The sequence below is a fragment of the Suncus etruscus genome, chromosome 5 (genome assembly GCF_024139225.1).
Source record: "Suncus etruscus isolate mSunEtr1 chromosome 5, mSunEtr1.pri.cur, whole genome shotgun sequence".
Taxonomy (NCBI): Eukaryota; Metazoa; Chordata; class Mammalia; order Eulipotyphla; family Soricidae; genus Suncus; species Suncus etruscus.
The window spans coordinates 153,142,282-153,167,155 of NC_064852.1; the positions used below are offsets into that span (position 1 = coordinate 153,142,282).

The 24,874-nt window shown below is 44.8% G+C and overlaps 1 protein-coding gene across 1 annotated transcript in view; it reads left to right on the forward strand.

Annotated features, from left to right (window-relative positions):
* NIPAL2 (NIPA like domain containing 2) overlaps positions 1–24,874 on the forward strand; it is a 69,593-nt gene that overhangs the window by 42,389 nt on the left and 2,330 nt on the right. The window contains exons 6-10 of the mRNA XM_049773910.1: positions 533–629; positions 14,239–14,374; positions 16,355–16,443; positions 21,841–21,904; positions 23,355–23,449. Of these exons, the coding sequence (XP_049629867.1) occupies positions 533–629; positions 14,239–14,374; positions 16,355–16,443; positions 21,841–21,904; positions 23,355–23,449 (481 nt within the window). The remainder of the gene's footprint in view (positions 1–532; positions 630–14,238; positions 14,375–16,354; positions 16,444–21,840; positions 21,905–23,354; positions 23,450–24,874) is intronic.

Below are 24,874 nucleotides of genomic sequence, written 5' to 3' on the forward strand. Positions count from 1 at the left end.
AGGTAGGGGCTTCTGAGGGAGGTATTGGAAGGGGACCAGTTGGAGAGAGTTTGAGGACCGAAAGGTAGGATCTCACATGGGCCATGAGTACTGGTCCTGCTGCTGCCAAGTACCTTCTGGGATCCTGGGACCAGTGAAATATCTCATTATCCCACTGTGTCTGAATGACAACATGTATCCTAAAACCCAACATGAGTCAGACTAGCCACACTCAGAAGGGGCGGCAGGGAGTGAAGGAAAGGGGAGTTATGTGATCTGGTGTCTGAAGGTGAAGCTGCAGGAAAGGGGTTGGAAGTGTAGGGGTTGGGGTCTGTGGAACGAGGTTCATGTCTGGGTACAGAGAGTTGGGATTGGATGTGTCATGAACATGATACCGAGGGCTGGAAAAGCTGTGGCTCCTTCTATTCACATGGTCCATGCAGCCGGCACAGGATAGGCTGGCTGCCTGTGCACCAGACCATGGAATGCTCTGAAGTCTTCATTGAGAAGAATTGATTCTCTCTCTCATCCCCCCCAACGTTTTCCTTTCTAGATCTTAGAAATCCTGGTGTTCTGCATTCTGCTCTACTTTCATAAAAGGAAGGGACTGAAGCACATGGCGATACTGCTGTCACTTGTGTCCCTGCTAGGTAAGAAGGAGCTGTTTGTTCCCAGGCCAGCCAAGGATTGTGTTGGACCAGGAAAGGACAGGCAGGAGGGCACCTGCATGTTGGCGGCCTCTTTCTCTGGCCCCGAGAAAGTCTCTCCCCTGAGGGAGGCTTGACCCTTTTCAGCTCCTGAAGCTGTGTAGGGGGTCAGGCACCCAGTATGTCAACTCTCATGAAGCCCAGAGGATGGGGGCACCTGGCTTTCAGCATGGCTGCCTAGAAGTTGAGACTGGGGTAGTAAATAGGCCTAGAGGTCAGGTCAGGAAACTTAGTCAAATTCACCAGGAAAAGAAAATCAAGTGGTGAGTGACTTTCCCTGAACAGGCTTGTGAAGGAGGCTCAGGTCCCACCAGCCTCTAAGCAAATCCTTGAACTGAAATACCACAACTTCCCTGCCAGGGAAGAAAATAAGCCAGAATCACAAACTACAATCTGTTTGTCCACTGGCCCCCACTGGCAGAGCTGAACATCTGAAAGGTGCTCTCAGGGAACCTTACCTGTGCTCGGACAACTTGATGCTTCCCCTCTTTGTAGGTAGTTGGAAAATGTTTAAAGTATGAGCCAATGAGGTACCTGAAGGATAGGCCACTTGCCTTGCATGTGCCTGGTCCTTGCCCTCCCCCATATTTTCCCTGAGCCCCCCCCCCCCCCAGGAATGATCCTCGAGTGCAGAGCCAGGAAAAAGCCCTGAGCATGGCCAGCTCTCATAAAGTTTTTGAGTTTCATTCATAGATTAAATCAAGAACAGAGTGGTTATGCACCAGAGATCTGGGTCCTATCCTCTGTATCACATGCTATCCCAAGCACAGAGCCAGGAGTCACCCCTAAACACCATCCTATGTGGCTAAAATGAAAAAAAATTTTTTTTCAACTGAGGCCAGAGGGATACACAGCAGTAGAGCATTTGCCTTGAACACAGGCAACCCAAGTTTGAACACCAGTATCCCAGATGTTCAACCCAAGTCCACCAGGAGTAACCCCTGAGCACTTTGGTGTGGCCCAAAACAAGCAAACAAAACCAAAATTTTCATTTAAAACATGGTAACAGGGGCCCGGAGAGATAGCACTGCGGCGTTTGCCTTGCAAGCAGCCAATCCAGGACCAAAGGTGGTTGGTTCGAATCCCGGTGTCCCATATGGTCCCCCGTGCCTGCCAGGAGCTATTTCTGAGCAGACAGCCAGGAGTAACCCCTAAGCACCGCTGGGTGTGGCCCAAAAGCCAAACAAACAAACAAAAAAAACATGGTAACACAAATTGTGAGTTTGTGTTACAAACAATACAGAAGGGCATGATATTCCACTCTGAAGTAAAATAAAATCAGAAGCATGAAATTCAGGCATCAAGGGTCATTTGTCCTCAAAAAAGTACAGCTAAGGACCAGAGCAATAGTACAGTGGGTATGGTATTTGCCTTGCACAGGGCTGACCTGGGTTCGATCTCCAGTATCCCATGTATCCAGTATCTCCCAAGTCTGCCACGAGTAATTTCTGAGTACAGAACTAGGAGTAACCCCTGAACACCAGTAGGTGTGGCCCCAAAACAAACAAACAATAAAAAAAATCAGCCAAGGAGCATACCAATATTCAATATGCCAAGGGGACACATGCAGAAACGTTGAACACCAGGCAGCCAGGATATAAGCAGGACAGATGACAACTCACAACAGACAGAAAAACATAGCAATGGGTCGGAGAGATGCATGGAGGTAAGGCATTTGCCTTTCATGCAGAAGGACGATGGTTCGAATCCCGGCATCCCATATGGTCCCCTGAGCCTTCCAGGAGCGATTTCTGAGCATAGAGCCAGGAGTGACCCCTGAGCACTGCCGGGTGTGACCCAAAAACCAAAAACCAAACAAAAAGAAAGAAACACATAGCAATGGAGGATCAGGAGCCTTCATGTAGACCTGGCAGTTTTGAGATGGAACCATAAAACCTTTGGAACAATCCTTTCTACAAGCCCCAATGTAGCAGAGACAGAAACCAGTAGAATCATTGGCCACACCATGATCCTGGAGAAAACTAGGAAGCAGTGATCCTAGTGATGGCATGCTTCAGATGACAGTGAAATCACAATGAAAAATAGCAAAAACAGAAGCCAATCAAACTGTACCACCAGAAAAAATTTCCCCGCTCCCGAACCACAGCTGGGCCAACAGTAAAAACTGAGCTGCCATGGAAATGTGTATTTTAAAAAAATGGGGCCGAAGCAATAGTACAGTGGAGAGGGTGCTTTCCTAGCATGTAGCCGACCCAGGTTTGATCCCTGGCATCCCATATGATTTCCTAAGACTGCCAGGAGTTATTTCTGAGCAAGAGCCAGAAATAAGTCCTGAGAGCCACCAGGTATAGCCTCTCAAAAACCAAAAATAACCACAAAAAAAAGGAATGAAGCTGCAGGGAAGTCATGGATGGAGAAATAAATCCCCAGAACTGGTTGTTAAAAGAAAATGAGCAAATTAGATCCTCCAAGGAAAATCTTGATTTTAATTCCACTGTTGAATATCCATGCAAAATTTGCCAAAGCCCCGTTATAGCCAAAGATATTCATACTATCCAAATTCTTCTTTTCGGGGGGAGGGGTTGTCACATCCAGCAGCGTTCAGGGGTTACTCCTGGCTCTACGCTCAGAAATCGCTCCTGGCAGGCTAGGGGACCATATGGGATGCCGGGATTCGAACCACCATCCTTCTGTATGCAAGGCAAATGCCTTACTTCCATCTCCAGCCCCAATACTATCCAAAAAAAATTTTTTTTTGGATCACACCCAGCAGCGCTCAGGGGTAACTCCTGGCTCTATGCTCAGAAACCGCCCCTGGCAGGCACAGGGGACCATATGGGACGCCGGGATTCGAACTGATGACCTTCTGCATGAAAGGTAAACACCTTACCTCCATGCTATCTCTCCGGCCCCACTATCCGAATTTTAACAAGAGAAAAAATGAATACAATCTAACCAAGATTAGACAGTTACTGAAATTCTGTATTTTCATACTAAGGCATATATGATAGCTTGTATAAACCATGCTTTAGAAGAATGTTTGTTGGCAGAGAAATATGACAGAACCATGGAAAACAGACTCTCAAGAAATAAGCATTATGCAATTTGCATGCTGTGATATTTTAACACCTAGAGATATTTAAAAAGACTTTGTTCCAGAAGTTAAATATAATGAGGTGGTGGTGAGCTGCTGAGATGCCAGGTGCTTTTATTTTTCTTTCTAGGCTTTTCTGCCCTTTTCACTTTTTTTTAAATAATATCTTTATTTAAGCACCTTGATTACAGACATGATTGTAGTTGGGTTTCAGTCATTAAAAAAAAAAAACTTTCACCATTGCAATAATTCCATCACCAATGTCCCCAATATCCCTCCTCCACCACTCCCCACCCCTCCTGTATCCGAGACAGGCATTCTCCTTTTCTCACTCATTAAGATTGTCATGATAGTTGTCAGTGTAGTTATTTCGCTCTTTGTGGTGAGCTTCATATCATAGGCCAGTCCTTCCAGCATTCATCTCTGTTGTCTCTGGCATTATTACAATAATGTCTTTTATTTTTCTTAAGACACATAGATGAGTGAAATGACTCTGTGTCTATCTTCCTCTGATTTATTTCACTCAGCATAATAGATTCCATATACATCCATGTATAGGAAACTTTCATGACTTCATCTCTCTTGACTGCTGTATGATATTCCATTGTGTATATGTACACAGTTTCCTGAGCCATTCGTCTGTTGAAAGGTATCTTGGTTGTTTTCAGATTATGGCTATTGTAAATGAATATAGATGTGAGGAAGGGATTTTTGAATTGTAATTTTGTGTTCCTATGGTATATTCCTAGGAGTGGTATAGCTGGATCATATGGGAGCTCAATTTCTAGTTTTTTTTTTCAGGAATCTCCATATTGTTTTCCATAAAGGCTGGACTAGACAGCATTCCTACCAGCAGTGAATGAGAGTTCCTTTCTCCCCACATCCCTGCCAACACTGATTGTTCTTGTTCTTTTTGATGTGTGCCAGTCTCTGTGGTATGAGATGGTACCTCGTTGTTGTTCTGATTTGCATCTCCCTGATGATTAGTGATGTGGAACATTTTTCATGTGCCTTTTGGTTGTTTGTATTTATTTAGGGAGTATCTGTTCACTTCTCCCCATTTTTTGATGGGGTTATATGTTTTTTTCTTGTTAAGTTCTGTCAGTACCTTAGATATTAGCTCCTTTTCTGATGGGTATTGGGGGAATAGCTTCTCCCATTCTGTGGGTGACTTTTGTATCCTAGGCACTATTTCCTTTGAGGTGCAGAAGCTTCTCAGCTTAATGTAGTCCCATCTGTTTATCTCTGCTTCCACTTGTTTGGAGAGTGCTGTTTCCTCCATGAATATGCCTTTAGTCTTAGTGTCATGGAGTGTTTTACCTACATGTTGTTCTATATACCTTATGATTTCTGCCTGATATCAAGGACTCTAATCCATTTGGATTTGACTTTTGTGCATGGTATTAGATGGAGGTCCGAGTTCGCTTTTTTGAAAGTGACTGACCAGTTGTCCCAACAGCTTGTTGAAGAGGCTTTCCTTGTTCCCTTTTGCATTTCTTGACCCTTTATTAAAGATTAGTTGATTGTTTGTCTGGGGAACATTCTCTGAATACTCAAGTCTGTTCCACTGATCTGTGAGTCTGCCTTTATTCCAATACCAGGCTGTTCAAACGACTATAGATTTGTAATACAATTTAAGTTGGGGAAAGTGATGCCTCCCATATTTCTTTTCCCATGGATTGCTTTAGCTATTTGCAGGGGTCTATTGCTCCAAATGAATTTCAGGAGTATTTGATCCACTTCTCTGAAGAATGTCATGGGTATCTTTAGAGGAGTTGCATTAAATCTGTACAATGCTTTTCCATTTAAAGATGTTAATCCTCCCAGTCCATGAGCAGGGTAGGTGTCTCCATTTCTTTGTGTCCTCTCTTACTTTTTGAAATAGGCTTTTGTAGTTGCTTTTGTTTTGTTTTGTTTTGTTTTGTTTTGTTTGTATAATTCCTTCACATCTTTAGTTAACTCCAAGATATTTGAGTTTGTGTGACACTAATGTGAATGCGATTGGTTTTTGTTTTTGTTTTTGTTTTTTTGGTTTTTGGGCCACACCCGTTTGACGCTCAGGGGTTACTCCTGGCTATGAGCTCAGAAATCGCCCCTGGCTTGGGGAGACCATATGGGACGCCGGGGGATCGAACCGCGGTCCGTCCTACGCTAGCGCTTGTAAGGCAGACACCTTACCTCTAGCGCCACCTTCCCGGCCCCTTGTTTTTTTTTTTTTTATGTCCATTTCTTCTCTATCATTATTGGTGTACAAGAAGATCATTGACTTTTGAGTGTTAATTTTGTAGCCTGCCACTTTGCTATATGAATTTATTGTTTCTAGAAGCTTTTTGGCAGAGTCTTTAGGGTTTTCTAAATATAGTATCATGTCATCTGCAAATAGTGAGAGCTTGACTTCTTCCTTTCCTATCTTGATGCCCTTTATATCTTTTTCTTGCCTAATTGCTAGGGCAAGTACTTCCAGTACTAATTTAAATAGGAGTGGTGAGAGAGGGCAGCTTTGTCTTGTACTAGAATTTTAAGGAAAGGCTTTCAGTTTATCTCCATCAAGAATAATATTTGCCATTGGCTTGTGGTAGATGGCCTTGACTATATTAAGAAAAGTTCCTTTCATTCCCATCTTGATGAGGGTTTTTATCAAGAATGTTTACTAAATGCTTTCTCTGCATCTATTGATATCATCATATGGATTTTATTTTTCTTTCATTGATATGGTGTATTATGCTGATTGATTTACATATGTTAAAACAATCTTGCATTCCTGGAATGAAATCTACTTGGTCTTGGTGTATGACCTTCTTGATGACCTTTTTGATGCATTGGATCTTATTTGCTAGAATTTTGTTGAGGATCTTTGCATCTGTGTTTATCAGGGATATTGGTCTGTTGTTTTCCTTTTTGCAGCATCTCTGTTTGGTTTTGGTGTCACAGTGATGTTACCTTTATTAAAATTATTTGGAAGTGTTTCTGGTTCTATAATTTCATAAAAGAGTCTGAAAAGGTTTGGTTGTAGTTTCTCTTAAACTGTTTGAAAGAATTTGTTAGTGAATCCATCTGGGCCTGGGCTTTTGTTTTTGCAAAGACTTTAGATTACCATTTTTTTTTAATTTGGTTTTTCGGGCCACACCCATTAGATACTCAGGGGTTACTCCTGGCTACACGCTCAGAAATTGCCCCTGGCTTGGTGGGACCATATGGGACACCGGGGGATAGAACCATGGTCCTTTCCTTGGCTAGCGCTTGCAAGGCAGACACCTTACCTCTAGCGCCACCTCACCGGCCCCTAGATTACCATTTTAATTTCCTCAGTAGTGATGGGTCTCTTTTGATATGCTAAGAAGATTATGAGTCTAAGAATTTATCTATTTCTTCCAAGTTCTCATGTTTTGTGGCACAGAGTTTTTCAAAGTAGTCTGTGAATCTTTGAATCTTTGCAGTATCTGTCTTATTCTCCCCTTTTCATTTCTAATTAGTTTATTAAGTTTATCTCTTCATTTCTGTGTGTGTTTTGCTAGTGGTTTATCAATCTTGTTTATTTTTTCACAGAACCAACTTTTGCTTTTATTGATCTATCGAATTGTTTTTTTTTTATTTCCACTTCATTGATTTCTGCTCTAAGCTTTGTTATTTTCTTCTGTCTACCTATATTTGGTTACTTTTGTTGATCATTTTCTAATTTTTTAAGCTTTATCAGTAAAATTTTTATATAGGCCCATTTTTCCTTTCTGATGTTTGCTTGCAAAGCAATTAGTTTTTCTCTTAGTACTGCTTTTGCTGAATCCCATAAATTCTTCTAATTTGTGTGTCTTCATTGTCATTTATTTCCAGGAATGTTTTCATTTCCTCTTTGATTTCATCTCTGACCCACTAGTTGTTCAGTGGTGAGCTGTTTAATTTCCAGGTGTTAAAGTTTTTCTCCTGTGTCCCTTTGTAGTTCACTTCTAATTTCTGTGCCTTGTGTTCTAAGAAGGTAGCCTGTATAATTTCTATCCTTTTGGACTTCATGGAGATATATTTTATGGGCCAGCATGTGGAGAATGACCCATGTGCAAAAGAGAAGAATGTGTATTCAGTTTTCTGGGATGAAGAAAGTATCCACTTTCTTCCATTTCTCTTTTCAGAGATAGTATATTCTTATTGGGTTTCACTCTAGTTGACCTTTCAAGGGGTGACAGGACATTGTTGAGGTCTCCTGCTATTATTATGTTGCTTTGATATCTTCTTTCAGGTTTGTCAACAATTGTATTAAATATGTTGCTGGTCTCTCATTGTGTGCATATATTTTAGGAGTGTGATTTCTTCCTGTTTTACATATCAATTGATTAGTACCAAATGTCCCTCTTTGTCCCTTATAACTTTTCTGAGTCTAAAGTTTGTGTCATCTGATATTAAAATGGCCACTCCAGCTTTTTTTAGGGGAATTGTTTGCTTGAATGATTTTCCTCCAACCTTTGATTTTGAGTTTATGTTTATTTTGACTATTCAGATGTATTTCTTGTAGGCAGCAAAATGTTGGATTCAACTTTTTGATTCATTTTACCAGTCTCTTAACAGGTGCATTTAGTTCAGTGACATTAAGAAAGATAATTGTCATGGGATTTAGTGTCATCTTTGTGTAGAAGTTTGGTGTGTCTTTTGGACTGTCTTGTCTTAAAATAGACTTTCCAGTTTTTCTTTTAAGGCTGATTTTGAGTCTGTAAAGTTTCTGAGCTGTTGTTTATCCATAAAGCTATATATTCTTCCTTCAAATCTAAAAGTGAGTCCAGCTGGGTGCAGTATTCTAGGCGAGGCATTCATTTCATTGAGTTTTGATATTATACCCCACCACTGCCTTCTGGCCTTGAGGGTTTCTTGTGACAGGTCTGCTGTAAATCTTAAGGATGCTCCTTTGAATGTAATTTCCCTTTTGATCTTGCTGCTTTTATTATTCTATCCCTATCTGTGGAATTTATCATTGTGACTAGGATGTGTCTTGGGGTGCTTTTCTTCGGATCTCTTTTAGCTGGTACTCTTCAGGCATGCAGGATTTGGTTGCATGCAATCTTTAGCTCTGGGAATTTGTCTGTAATTATGTCTTTGACTGTTTATTCTTCCTGGGGATTATCTTCCTGGGTCCCTGGAACTCCAATGATTTTTATGTTGTTTCTGTTGGGTTTATCAAAGACTTCTATTTTCATCTGTTCATATTTTTTGAGTAATTTTTCCATTGTCTGATAATTTGCTTTAAGGTTCTTTTCTGATCTCTTCTGTATGGAGTTGTTTTGCATCTAATCTTCCAGCTTGCTGATTCTGTCCTCAACTGCTGTTACTTTTTTTGGAGAGGCTTTCTATTGAGGTTTTCATTTCATTTACTGAGTTTTTCAGTCCTGTTATTTCAGTTTGGAGCTCTGGTTTCCATCTTTGTGGTCTGTTCAGCTCAATCTATGCTTTCTTTGCGTTCTATGAACATCCTCCACTTTTCCACTCTAAACTCCTTATCTGAGAGATTTACTAGGTGGTTGGTACTTTTTGGGTCATCAGAACTGCCATCTTTATTCTCTATGCATGATGTTTTCCTGCATTGTTTCCCCGTTGAAACATTATAGTGTGAATTTTACTACAGATTGTGGTGGGACTCATGGGCTAGAGCAGTGGTCGGCAATTTGCGGCTAGTGAGCCACATGTGGCTCTTTCCACTTTTCATTTGGCTCTTCTGTGTGCTGGGCGGCCGCTCCAGGAGTCAAGACTCTGCTCCTAGCCTCTGTCAGTACTCGCCCTGTGTGGCTCTCAAAATAAATTTCAAACGTGGTTTTGGCGAGATTTGGCTCAGTTGAAAAAAAAGGTTGCTGACCACTGGGCTAGAGGATGTGCACAGCTGTGAAATGAAGCAGAGCAGTCGCTCCTCTGGCTCCACCCTTTGTGCATGGAGTCAGCTTACCTAATGCAGAACCCTGAAGAGGTTATATCCACTGTGGCTTTTCTTGGCTTGTGCTGAGCTCTGAAGAGATTATGTCTGCTGGGGCCTTTCTTGGCTGCCTCACTCAGAAAAGCAGGAAACCAGGCAGGGAGCAAAGCAGAAAATCAGGCAGGGACCAAAGCAGAAACCTGCCCTTTTCACTTTTTTCTCAAATGTTCTTATGTACTTTTATAGTTTAAAAAAAATGAAAGGGGCCAGAGAGATAGTACAGCAGGTAGGGCACTTGTCTTGCATGCAGTCAACCCAGATTCAATCCTTGGCATCCCATATGGTTCTCTGAGTACTACCGGGTTTGGTGCAAAATGAAAAATATAAAGTTGTTTTTTTTTTTTTTTTTTGTGAGAATCTAGAGAGGTAATAAAGCTATGTTGTTTACATTTACAAAACCAACCCCAGTTTGATCCGAGCCATCCTACAGATACCAAGGCAGTACAAAACTCTGTACTCCTAAGTACAGAGTCTGAATAGCCCCCAGGTATGAACTAAACACCTAAGTATATAATTTTTTTTATTTTGGGATCACAACTAGCTGTATTCAGGGGTTACTCCTAACTCTGCTCTCAGGAATCTCTCATAAGCAGGTTGGTGTGATCCTATGGGATGCCTGGGATCAAACTCAGGTCCGCCGCATGAAAACAAAAGCCCTACACACTGTACTATCACTCCATCCCCAAAACAAATATGGGTTTTTGTTGTTGTTGTTGTTGTTGTTTTTGGGCCACACCCAGTGGTGCTCCTGAGTCTACACTTAGAAATCACTCCTGGCAGGCTCGAGGGACTATATAGAGTGCCAGGGATTGAACCCAGGTCAGTCCTGGGTCGACCTCATGCAAGGTAATGCCCTACTCGATGTGCTATCCCTCCAATCCCCAACAAATACATTTTTTAAAACTTGATTGATTGATTGATTGATTGGTTTGGGGCCACACCTGGCGGCACTCAGGGGTTACTCCTGGCTCTGCACTCAGCAATTGCCCCTAGCACGCTCGGGGACCATATGGGATTCCAGGAATTGAACCAGGTCCCTCCCAGGTTGGCCACACACAGGGCAAATGCCCTACTGCTGCACTATCTCTTCAGCCTCAACAAATACATTTATTCATGACCAAGCTCCTCCAGAGAGCCCTTGAAAAATCCTTTGGTGCTATTTCTCTGGCAGTTTTTTTCCTGCGTGCACACAAATGCTTCTTATAGACATTCAAATGACCCTGAATTTCTGTCAACCAATCTCTCACTCTGCTTCTCACTTGCTCCCCAATTTTTTTTTTAAACAACACAGGGAATTCCTAAGCCCAGCCTAGAACTACATGCAGGGTTCAAAGCCATGGTGCTTCCTTTCCCAGTGATTATGCCTGCTTTGAAAACTCACATGTCCTCCACAGCAGCCAGTGCCTAGTGAGCTGTTGCTTGAAGAATCCTGGTTTTGTCTTTGTTTGGTCTCCAGACAACTGAAGGCCACAGGGTGGATGTAAGAGATGCTTTTTGAGGATCTGATGGTTCTGGACCAGTTTGTTCAGCTGCTGGTCCATTTGGGAATTTGGGTCCTACAGATCACAAGATAATATAGACACTCGTTGCTCTCATGTCAGGCCCTGAGTTTCAGAAGGTTTCTTCACATCTAAGCTTGCACAGAAAGGAAATGTAAAGACATGTATCTCTGTGGAGAGGAACAATTTCTACTGCCATAATGCCTCCCCAGTATATATATACACATATATATATATATACATATACATAGTATTTGAGTATATATCAATATTTGAAGTATATATAAATAGTATTTTGAAGCCATATATATATACATGTATATATGGCTTCAAAATACTATTTATATATATATATATTTATATATTATAAAATACTATTCTGTGAGGGAGTTCTCTTTTGGTTCTGGTATATTTATGGTTAAAGTTAACTGATAATAAAAATAATTCATTAGGCCCTCCAATGAAATTAAGAGCTTACAAAAAGTTCTTTACTAAATATTTTAGCTACCAAAATACAAATTAGTTTCCTAGTTAATATAAAAGTAGCCTTGGTGAGGCTGGAGAGATAGCACAACGGCGTTTGCCTTGCAAGCAGCTGACCCAGGGCCTAAGGTGGTTGGTTCGAATCCCGGCATCCTATATGGTCCCCATGCCTGCCAGGGGCTATTTCAGAGCAGATAGCCAGAGTAACCCCTGAGCACCGCCAGGTGTGGCCCAAAAACCAAAAAAAAAAAAAAAAATCCTTTGTTCAGTAGCCTTGTGACAAATAGATTCATTCATTCACACAGAGATAACATGTTCCATGGCCACAGAGGAAAATAATATTCTTCAGACAATCCAAGCACGCAGGGCATATTGTCTGTTCTTTAATGTCCTATAACTGTTGCTGCAACTTCTGCACATCTGTATGACATTGGTATTGTCTTTGTCCTTTTGTAATATTGAAATATTCCCACTTGAGATATCATCACCAGCATCTTCTGAATTTTTCCCTCCACAGCACATAGTGAAAGGTATTCTTTGTTCATCTACAGCCCAACACCTCACACACTTTTTCATCGGGCTAGCACAGTTCTCACAATCACACATGTCCACAAGGTTGAAAAGGAACAGCTGTTTTTTTGTCTAAGCACACCACACATTCTTCATCTTGGTCCTGGATTGAACTTGCTCTTTACAGTTGCAGGGTTTCTTGGAGAACACAAAGAACAGGTAGCAATATGTCCACATGGGCCCGTGAGAGGGAGAGCAATGGCTGGGTGAGCCTGTGGGCCCAAATGGGGCTTTCAACACTTGGTCCCCTGTGGAGACCTTCATTCTCCAACTCCCAATCCCACCCCACCCCCCAAAATGACCAATTTGGAAGTGTTGCAGTTTGGGGAAGCCCAAGGAAATGATAGCTGATTTTTTTCTGACTAGTCTCTGTTTCCCAGCTTTTTTATAACCACCTTTTCAAAAACTTGAAAGAATAAAAGCTTGGGTATATAGACAGAGCTAGAAATACCAGTCCTGTTTCTCCCTCATGTTGCCCTTGACTTTGAGTAGCTGATGTCCAGTCACAAACAGTTCTCCCATTCTGTGGGTGTTGGAAGGACATGCCACATGGATTTTAAGTAACCTGAGGCTAACAGGAAAAGAAGAAGGCTACCCCATCCCATGAAAAGGCCATGTTTCCAGGGAAATCCTTCTCTGCCTAATCACATCTGCCCTCTAACTTGGCCCAGGACAATTCCTTTTGTTTTTTGGTTGGTTTGTTTTGTTTTGGGGCCATACCTGGCATCACTTGGGTTACTCCTGGTTCTATACTCAGAAGTCACTCCTGACAGGCTGAGGATCAAATTCAGGTCATTCAAGGTCAGCTGCGTGCAAGGTAAGCATGCTACTACTATGCGAACACCCCAGCCCCAAAATTTCAATCTTATCATCTTGTTGCTGTTGTTGCTTTTGGATTTGGGGACCACACCCAGCAGTGCTGTGGGCTAACTCCTGGCTCTGTAGTCAGGAATCATTCTTTTTTTGTTTGTTTGTTTGTTTGTTTGTTTGTTTTGGGGGGGTCACACCCAGCAGTGCTCAGGAGTTACTCCTGGCTTTACGCTTAGAAATCGCTCCTGGCAGGCTTGGGGGACCATATGGGATGCTGGGATTCGAACCACCAACCTTCTGCATGCAAGGCAAATGCCTTACTTCCATGCTATCTCTCCGGTCTCAGGAATCATTCTTTGCAGAGCTTGGGGGACCTATCAGGTTCTGGAGATTGACTGGGTTGGCTGCATGCAAGGCAAGTTCCTGTCTACTGTATTGTTGCTCTGGCCCTGAGATAAACTGCTCTTTAAAAGCCCAGAACAGAGATGCGGCTGATGTGACTCTGAGAGTTAGCCTAGATGTGGGGAAATGAAAGCCCAGCCCACTCTACACTCCCACCCTCCAACCTGCCAATAGTGTCTCATGTCCAAAAATGAATCTTATGGTCTAGGAAAAAAGGACACAGACCTGCAAGTGCTCAGGTTTCATATTTGGTGCCAGGGATTAAAGTGGGATCAACTCCCTCATGCAGAGAACGTGCCATAAACCCTATATCTCTCTCCCTCCAGTCCCCAAAGTGGTTTGTAAACTCATTTCCACCCAGGAGTCTGCAGGGACCTGGGACAGCACAAAGGTTCACTGCCCCATCTTCTCTTTGGGTGGGTTAGGCTGGTCTCCTTCTTTGCCACATGCTCAAGCATGCCCCAGCTGACACTTGTCCTACACTCCAGTCCCCAGACCAGCAGTGACAACCAATGCTCAGACCAGTGGGTTTCAGTCTCTCTTTACCACTAACTAGCCTGCCCCTGTCAGTCCCTGGACCGGGTGCAAAATAACTTACTTAGACGGTCTAGCTTATCTTCTCTCCTCCCTCTGGTCAACACACCCCTACAGAGGTGCCCAGGGACAGAGCCTTGCAGGGATGGGCATCACCATTTCCCACTTTCCCCTCACCCCACAATATATGTCTGTGGTCTCCATCTCTCTTACACGCTCCATGTTCCACCTTGGATGTTCTGGTTTACTCCGCAGCCTCCCTGACGGTGATTGCTGCCCGTGCCATCTCAGGCATGCTCACTGCTTCCGTGGCGGACCCGACGCAGCTGACCTACCCCATCTTCTACGTCATGATCGTCATCATGATCGCCTCCTGCATCTGCCAAGTCAAGTAAGGCCGCTGCTGGGCAGCCTACTCATATCCCTCCTGGCTCTGGCCTTGCCTATCTTCGGCAACAGATCTTATGATCGTGCCAATAAGCGTCCTGGTTCTTCCCCCAGCAGAGCCCTCTCCATCCTCCACACCCCGGCCCAAGTCCAAGCCCTGCCCAGCTTGCTCTGATGTTCCTCTGCTTGCCCTGACTATTCCTCGGACCCAGGTTGTCATTAGCAATGAATTCAAGGGGCAGCCCTCTCCCTGTCCTCCTTCTTTCCCTCCTCCTCCTTTTTCTCCTCCTGCTCTTCCTCCAAAGGAACAAAGGTGCCTCTCACCTGCATTTATGAACTCATTCTCCTTAAGCACCCACAGGGCCCAAGCCAGACATTAGTTTGACCTGGACGGAAATCTTTTCCTAAAAATGTTACATCTGGGCCAGAACTCACTGTAACCCCTAGGTGTGTGGGGGAAGGTACAAGGTGTGGGAGTCCTAACAGTGACAACCTGGACCTTTTAATGTCTCATCTTTATCCTCCCCCACCCCCAAATCCACCTCCACCTTCCTCTGAACTCAGGCCATGACCTTCCGGGTCCTTCAGCCAACCAACAAGTTTCCTTTTTACCCCAAAATGTTGGGCAAAGGCGTCAACACCCCAACTTGGAAATCAGAGCCACACCCCAGGAAGGAAGGGGCTCCTTGCAGCCTGACATGGGCCTGGGCCTTGGGGACCTGCCAAGCAGCCCAGCCTGTGGGAGCCCTTCCCTTCAGGCCCTGCTGTCCTCTGTGTGTCCCCCAGCCCCCTGTCACTTCTCCCCTGTTATCTGACGCTGCTGTCCCTCCTGTCCCACTTCGTGGATCTTTAGATACTGCCATAGGGAGGGAAAGGCGGATGGGAAAGAAGAGAAGCAGCTTCCCCTACCATACTGCCATAGGGAGGGAAAGGCGGATGGGAAAGAAGAGAAGCAGCTTCCCCTACCCTTGACCCTACCGGAAGTCATCGCCCAAGGCTGGCCGGTACATACATGTTCATATATACATGTCTGTATGTATGTCCCTGCATGCACGGGGCTATGTGGCCATGCATATGTGTAGAGATATGTGCATTCAGGCACAGTGTTCATATTTGTGCCGGCATCAGCAACCACCCCAAAACTCTACTTTTCTGTTGCAGAATAAACAGGACCTCCGCATTTGTGTTTTTTTTTTTTGTTTGTTTGTTTTATGTACTTATTTTGTGGTTTGGGGCCTCTTCTCGGAAGTGCTCAGGGCAGGGCTGACTCCTGACTCTGTGCTCTTGACTCACTCCTGGCAATGCTTGTGGGGGGCATCCTATGGGATGCTGGATCTCGAACCGAGGTCAGCCACGTGCTAGGCAAGAAAATGGCTTCCCCTCTGTGTAATCTCTTTGACCCCATCTATGTTTTTTCAAAAGCACCCTCTAACATAAACTCGCAGTACCTCACTCAATAGAACAATTAAAAATGATAAAAATAAATGTCCCCTGGCTCCCATCAGCTCTGGCAGCTACAGGCAGCGAGATCCTGTGTGAGCTCCCTCATGTTCGCCAGAGCTGGCGGCCAGGAACCATGTCTGAAATAGGACACATTCCTCGGCTTCTCCGGCCTCTCTGTTGGCATGTGGCATGTCAGGGGCTCGCTCCAGCACCCCTCCCCTTCGGCTCACCCTGCCCAGCTCTGTTACTTCCCAAATTCTAAGGCCTGTCCTAACGCATCAGCCCCACTGCTCTGCTGGGCCAGCGGCCGGACTAGCCTCCAACTCAAACTGCCATGGCCTGGGATGATGATTAATTGCTGCTCCTTGTTCCTGGGGTAGCTTTAAACAGACCACGAAAGCAGACGTGGGCTCTTAGCCATCCAGTGCAGATGAGCTCTCACTGCCGAGAGGACATGCCCTTTGCCTGTGCTCCCTTCCCTGTGTTGTCGGGGTGGAGGGATGTGCAAAGTCCCTGTCACCGACATTCTTCTCTGCCCTAGGTTCCTCGGTCAAGCCACGGCACTGTACAGCACGGCTGCCGTGGTGCCTGCGAACCACGTCTTCTTCACCATCAGCGCCATCATGGCAGGTGAGTTGGGCTGGACTGGTGCAACCATGCAGGCCCCCTGGTCCTGGGGATCTGAGTTCCCTACCCCAGGGCCTTCAGGTTCGTACTAGTGCCCCCAGTGGTCCCTGCCCCCTAAGACAGCCCCAATTTCTTGATTACTTCTCCTGTCAGTCTTGGTGAGATGGAGTTAAATCTGCTTCTTCCGTGGCACCCAGTAGCACCCAGCCCGCAAGATCCATCCCAACTGCCAACTCTAGAACTTGGGGTTTGTAGAGGGTATTTCCATCCTGTTCCTGAAATACCCACCGCTGACTAGTTCTGTTTGATAGACTCAGAATTGGGCTGTACAGTGGCATTTGTCGAACCAGCCTGCATCATTTTATCAAGCGCCTTATATTTCTTGGGGCCAGAGTGATAGCACAGCAGCGAGGGCATTCACCTTGCACACAGCTGACCCAGGTTCAATCCCCAGCATCCCATATAGTCCTCCAAATACTGCCATTAGTGATTTCTGATTTCTGAGCCAGGAGTAACCCCTGAGCATTATGGGATGTGATCCCCTAAAAAGGCCAGATGTGGCCTTAAAATATGTACATATATACCTTCATATACTCTTTTGTGCTCACACTGCCGACCACAGTTTAATATCTGGTACCCCAGGCAATCGATCTGAGCACTGCCAAGTAAGGCCCAATAAAATAAAATCAAAAACACTGAATAGAGATATCTACTCTTTGATCATGCTTTTCAACTGCATAAACATACCTAATTAAAAACGTGCAAAGGAGCCCAGGGATTGATCTTCCAGGGCAACCCCTGGGTATGTCTGGGTGTATGGCCACAACATACAACAAAGAATTTGGAGTCAGACCAATGGCACAACAGATAAGGCATTTGCCTTTCACGCGGCCAGCCAGAGTTCAGTCCCCAGCTTCCCATATGGTCCCCTAAACCTGCCAGGAGTAATTTCTGAATAGAGACAGGAGTAACCCCTGAGCGCTGCTGGGTGTGGCCCAAAATTTTTTAGAAATTGTATTTGGGGGGGCTGAAGAAATAGCATGGAAGTAGGATATTTGCCTTGCATGCAGAAGAACAGTGGTTTGAATCCTGGCATTCTAAATGGTCCCCAGCCTATGAGGAGCAATTTCTGAGCATAGAGCCAGGAGTAACCCCTGAGCGCTGCTGAGTGTGACCCAAATACAAAACAAAAAAATTGTATTTGAGGGTACCAGAGAGGTGACTCCTAATCATAGGGAGCAAATTCTTTGCACAGGGCAGGATGGGGTTCATTCCCTGCACCACTGGATCCCCTGTGTACTACCAGGCATGACCTCAGGACAGATGACCCAGGATTAGCCCTGAGCATTTCTGGGTGTGGTCCCAAAAGTTTAAAAAAAGACAAGAGGGAAAGGGTTGGAAGACTTGACAGGACCCTTCTCCAAAAATGGCCTGTGAAGTGAAGGGCCAGAAACGACTTCGAGAAGAAAGCCCAGGAGCAGCAGGAAACACCAGTTCATCCCAAACCAGCATGGAAAAGACATGGGAAATCAGGAGCTTTTAGAAACCTACCAGTGAGTTATCAGAAAAATGATGGTTAAATTTCTAGGTGCTCCAGCTAGCTTGCTCTTGAGAACACAGCTGGAAGGACTGAGATTGGGGACTGAAATAGACAAGTGTCCACTTAAGAGTCTTGATGGCAGCACTCACAGTAGCCCCAACATGGAAGCGACTCAGGTGGCCATGGACAGATGAATGGACAGGGAGAATGTGGTCAGCTCATCCTATACACTATTAGCCCTAAAGGAAGGCACATTCCAGTCATGCAATGGCCCAGCATGCATCCCTTCACCAGTGCACATTTCCCGCCACCAATGTCACAACTTTACAGCTGTGCATCTCATGGTGACTCCATCAAAATTTTATTTAAAAACAATTTCTTAAAGCAAAAGAAATGATGACATGATGACACGCATAAACTTTGAGGACATAATGAAAAATGAAAGAAGCCAGTCACAAAAAACAACAGATACTGTATGGTTTCACTTATATGAGGTTCTCAAATAGCCAAACTAATAGAAAATGGAAAGTAAATGATTGCCAGGAACTGGGGGTGGAGGAACTGGCATTGTTGTGCGATGAGTATCGAGTTTCAGCTGTGCGAGCTCTGGAGCTCAGTAAACATGACTGAACTGTAAACTTCAAAATGGTTAAAATGGTGAGTTGTAATGTGATGTGTATTTTGCTCTAATTTATTTAAAGAAAAAAATGGCTTCTACTCTAAAACAGAGATTCCACTTGTAGTAAAAACAAAAACCCTAAAATATAGGATATGTACGAAGTTTATTGCTACTTCACAAAATCAAAGTACCTATGTAAACAACTTAAAATTCCCTCATAGAATTGAGTATCCTGTGCACCAGTTTATAATAACATGAAAGTATTAAGATGATTACAAGGAAATGTGTAATGACATGGAAAAATGCTCAGTGATGTTCATTTACCGGGCAGATATTCATTAGCCCTGGACAAGAGACCATATGTTGGGACACAATACAATTCTCAATAAATGCATAATAAAGATTGAATTCCTGTCAAGCATATTTTCCAGTTGCAATGGAATGAAGTTAGAAATCAGCCATAAAAGGGACGATGAAAAATGGTAAATATGTGCAGATTAAACACTATACAGGGCCAAAGCAATAGTACAGTGTTTAAGGCACTTGCCTTGCATGTGGCTCACCTGAGTTCAAATTCAGGCATCCCATATGGTCCCCTGGCCCCTGCCAGCAATGACTCCTGAGTGCAGTGAGGAGTAAGTCCTGAGCACCTGAGTATAGTCCAAACAGACACATATATATCCAAGGAACAGAACAGAGAGCCCAAAAATAAGCCCACACAAAGTAGGGCAAATTTATGGACAAAGGAGGAATAATTCACAATGGGGCAAGGAGTGTTTCTTCAGTAAATGATTCTGGGGAAGCAAAACATGGGAGAGAGTAAAGGCAGACCACAGACCAACATCACACATGGAAACTCACTCTGAAATGAGACCTGAAACCCTACAACACACAGAAGAATCACAGGTCACCCACTTTGATATCAGCCTGGGTGATGTTTGGTACCTCTATGGTAAGGTCCACCATGATAAGGAGTAAAGAGATGGGACTACATTAGTCTAAAAAACTTCTGCACAATACCTTCATCCAAAAGAGAGACAACCTCAAGACAGAGAGGTAGTCCAGCTTGCCTTGCACACGTCCTGCCCAGGTTCTATCCCTGGCTTCCCATATGGTCCCCCAAGAACTTCAGGAGTGATTCCTGCATGCAGAGCCAGGATTGATCCCTGAGCATCACCAGGTATGGCCCAAAATCAAAAAAGTAAATAAGTAAAATTTATATGTGATTTATAGATGCGTAGATGTGTATGTATCTGTATATACACACATATGTAATGGATATTAAACTCAGCTATTAACGAAGTGAAATGCACCATTTACTACATGATGGATGGACCTAGACTCGAGCTTCTCTGCTTCGTGAAAAGTGAAATGATCAAGACACCATATGATTTCACCCATATGCTGCAGATATAAAAACAGCAAATGCATAAACAAAGCAAGAATAATAAATATCTCAACTCTTTTTTTTGGGGGGGGGTCACACCTGGCAGTGCTCAGGGGTTATTCCTGGCTCCAGGTTTAGAAATTGCTCCTGGCAGGCACGGGGGACCATATGGGACGCTGGGATTCGAACCGATGACCTCCTACATGAAAGGCAAATGCCTTACCTCCATGCTATCTCTCCGGCCCCAAATATCTCGACTCTTAAGGACAAACTCCTAATAGCTTCGAGAGTGGGGAAGAGAACGCCCATCAGGTATGGGTCAGGGCGGTCTGTGATGACTGGGACCCACCCTGGGAGACACAGCACCCAGATTTCTGAGGCTGAGCATCCGCCAGTCAATGGTCGAATCAACGCTTTTAACTTCTTTTGGTCCAGAGCGATAGCACGTATGTGGGGGGGGCATTGGCTTTGTTCGATCCCCAGCATCCCTGATCACTGTCAAGAATGACCCCTAAAAAAAAAAAAGAATGACCCCTGAGACAGAGCCAGCTTTAACCCCTGAGCACTGCTGGTTATGACCCAGAAACAAAACCAAAAAGCTCTTGACTTCTCCAGGAAGGGGAAAACTTTGGGGGAACACATGATGTTGATTCCATGTTCACCAGTGTCGTGTACTGTATAGCACCTAAAAAAAAAATCAGCTGAAAAGCTGGCCCCTGATGAATACATACACATGCCTTCTTCACACATTCTGTGATTTCAGTCATTCACTCAAGTCTATGGGCCCTCCAGACCAGGAAGTAATCAAAGACTAAAAAGAAAAGAAGCATGTCCACATCACGACACATCACAGGGAAGCACCGGGGGAAGAGAGTAGGGGTGGCCATGAGAATGTCTCCAGGGTAGCACAGAGGGTGTCAGGTGATCCCCAGGTGGTGGCAATGGCTAGCATAAAGGGGAGCATGCTAAAGACTCCCAAACTAGGGAATGTCACTAGAATTACTTAGCACTTCTGCAACAGGGACCAAATGAGAAGTTATATTCGCAAAAGACAATCAATTGTATTGATTGTGTAGTGATGACACATGACAGCCTGGACATCTGTGTTCCTTTTGGGTCATGGAACTATGGTATAAAAACACTACTTTTCGGGCTGGAGCAATAGTACAGTGAGGAGGATTTTTGCCTTTCACACAGCCAACCTGAGTTCACCCTGGAAATCCCATATGATTTCCCCCAAGCAAACTAGGAGTGATTACTGAAAGCAGAGCCAAGAATAAGCTCTAAGCACTGCTGGGTGTAGCCCAAAATGAAAACCAAGCACAAAAAGAAAAAAGAAAAAAAATACTCCAGGTTATAGAGATAGCATGGAGGTCAGATGTTTTCCTTGCTTGCAGAAGGATGGTGGTTCGAATCCTGGCATCCCATATGGTCCCCGAGCCTGCCAGGAGTAATTTCTGAGCGTAGAGCCAGGAGTAAACCCTGAGTGCTGCCGGGTGTGACCCAAAAACCAAGAAGAAAAAAGAAAGAAGACACTCCTTTTGTGGGAAAGCTGTGGGGGAGGTGTTAAACACAGTGATGTTTAGGGGCCACAAGGCATAGAGGCAGTGTTGGGGACCAGATCCCAGGCCTCAAATGCCCCATCCCTGACCTACTGAAAACCCTTTAAATAACTTGTTAAGCTAGAATGGAACTGTGTGGATTCATTCTGGAAGCAGCCTCACACCCTCACTCGGGTAGCCACTTCACTCAGTACATTCCTCCCATTCGCTAAATAAAACTTTTGCATCACCAGAGACAAAGATGATGCAGTTATCAACTAACCAAAAATTTTGTCTTCTCTTCCCATTACAGGCATCATATTTTATCAAGAATTCCTCGGTGCAACATTTCTCACTGTATTTATCTACCTTTTTGGGTGAGTAAATGTCTGTGATTATTGGAGGGAGAGTAAGGGATTGGGGCCACACTTGACAGGGCTCAGAGTCTGCTCCTGTGATGTTCCCGGGGTAACCATGTGTGAAGGACTGAACTGTATGTAAGGCAGCACTTTAACTCCTGCAATATCTGTCCAGCCCTGAAATTCTTTCACTTTAATAGAGGGTTTGGGATGTTTCACTTGAGGCTCAGAAAATCGAGAAATTGGGGGTTGGAGAGATAGCATTTTGCCTTGCATGCAGAAGGATGGTGGTTCGAATCCCGACATCCCATTCAGTCCTCCGAGCCTGCCAGGAGCTATTTCTGAGCGTAGAGCCAGGAGTAATTCCTGAGCACTGCTGGGTGTGACCCAAAAACAACAACAACAAAAAATTAAAATTAAAAAGAAAATTGAGAAATTGGGGCCAGAAGATAGCATGGAGGTAGAGCATTTGCCTTGCATGCAGAAGGATGGTGGTTCGAATACCAGCATCCCATATAGTTCCCCAAGCCTGCCAGGAGTGATTTCTGACCTTAGAGACAGGAGGAACCCCTGAGCGCTGCCAGCTTTGCATCTTGACGGGTCTCTCCAATGGATTTTGAGACATGGTGGGATTTTCAGATATGCCACAGCCAAGCAAATAAATCCACGGGCTTTTCAGCTCACGGGTTCCTTTGTGCATTGCCAATCTGTCTTAGAATATGCATGTGCTTGTGGGGACATCTGGGATGAAAGGTTCCAGGCTGGAGCAGGCCCTGGCCTTGGCACTAATAACAAGGGCGGTACTGTGCCCTCTGGCATTTGGGTGGACAGGTTCCTCTGAGCCTGAGTGGGAACCACTTTGGCCTTGTTTGCCAACAGAGAGCAGAACTTTGAAAGATCAGCTCTGCCATCTAGGTGGTGCCCCCGGCTCCAGCTGGAGCCCCTCGGTGCCCAACTGTCTCTCACACTCAGGGCTTCAGCACAGCTGTGGTGAAGCCAGCCCACGCTCACTCTTTGCCCGCACAGGAAACCATCTATGTAGAAAATTCCATTTCGTAAGCTCTCCGGGCAAGGCTGAACTTCTGGAGTCTGGAAACAATGCCCGTACTTCTGGCCAAGGACAACTGAATTTCTTAGAGAATTAGAGAATCAGTGATTATTTTCATTATTTTTTGTTGCTGGTATTGCATGTCTGTAATGGGTCTGGGCATGCATGGATAGAAAACGGCTCTTGGGTCTACCCAAAGGCCTTCTTGGAGCCAGAATTAGCCTCCAGATGGTAGGAGGCTGGGGCCAGGGGGTACCAAGTGTCATCCAAGCCTAGGTTCCGGGGACAGTTCCTGACATCTGGCCAGGAGAAGCAGGGCAGGCACGCTGGAGGAAGTGACATCATCGCAACCAATGTGGACCTTGAACGTTTATTCTCAATGACTTCAGAGTTCTCTGCCCTTCCTACGCTCCTTCCTAGATGTCTCCTGTCATTCCTTGGTGTGGTTTTGGTCACAAGGATCCGAGAAAAGGAACAGCTTCCCCAGCCTTACATCGACTTTGGAAATATTCCTGGTAAAGCTAGTTTAATCTTTCATCTGTATTTTCAAATATTGAAGAGACTTCTTCTTTTCAAATGCATTATCTTAGGGAGTTAAATTCATATCAAACATGACTTTCTTCTTAAAAAATAAAACCTGCAGTTTCTGGTGAGCCCAAAGGTGCTATTTTAAGGATGCCTGTTAGTCACATTCAAACATGCATTGGTGGGGGCCAGAGAGAGTGCAGTGTGGAGAGCTAGTTTGATCCAAGAGTGATTCCTAAGTGCAGAGCCAGGAGTAACCCTTGAGCATTTCCAGATATGGCCCAAACACAACAGCAAAAAATAAACATACATTAGTTTTGAGCATAGCCCCCAGGGACACAAGAGAAACAAGAGGATGTGAGGGCTTTGAGGAGTTTTCAGATTTTCTGCTAGAGTTTCTCCCATGGAGAAAGGATGGGGAGAAGAGTTAGGGATGGCACCCTGGCCAACCCCTGACAGCCATGGAGGAAAGGTTCCTGAGTGAGGTGGCTATGTAATTACAAGGGCCACGTGTGTGTCCCCTGTCACTGGGATACAGACCATGGCCCGCCTTGCCCTGGGTACACTCACCCACAGAGCTACCCTGGTAGGGTCTCCCCTGGCCTCTGCCCTTGCTAGACCTCAAGCCCGGGGCCACAGACACAGCCCAAAGGTGTGAAACTTGCCTGAATGGGCCTCCTGGGTCTCCTGGGCTACTCGGGACTTGGAAAGACCATGCATGTTTGCAGATGGGATTGGTGGAGTGAGCACAGCTGCCACCCCTGTTCTGAGAGGACCAAGATATATGTACACACACTTATCCCCACCACAGAGAAAATGCAGCCCCATGAAGCACATTTGTACTACCAGGGGTCCTGCCATGTCCAGATCCCAGAGACCCAATTTTCGTGGCCAAAGGCATGCAGTAGAGCTACTTACTGTGGTTAGGAAGGAAAAGAAAGTCCACAGATCTGCTTGGTCTTTCATTGTGTAGAGAACCCAGGGCCTCTCACTTGCCACTGAGCCTTCACATTTCCCTGTGTTTCTTGCTTGGTGGTGCTCCAAGCAGGTGGGGTTGGAGATGGATCAGGGCCAGTGCAGTGTCTTCCACATCCCCCCATACTAATTTTTTTGGGGGGTCACACCCAGTGACGCTCAGGGGTTACTCCTGGTTCTGGGCTCAGAAATAGCTCCAGGCATGCATGGGAGACCATATGGAATGCCGGGATTCTAACCACAGTCTGTCCTGGATCAGCTGCATGCAAGGTAGATGCCCTACCTCTGTGCTGTCTCTCCAGCCCTGATTATTTTTACTTTATTTAAGCACCATAATTATAAGGTTGTTCACACTACACTTGGTTTTTTTTTTTGTTTGTTTGTTTGTTTTTGGTTTTTGGGCCACACCCGGTGACGCTCAGGGGTTACTCCTGGCTATG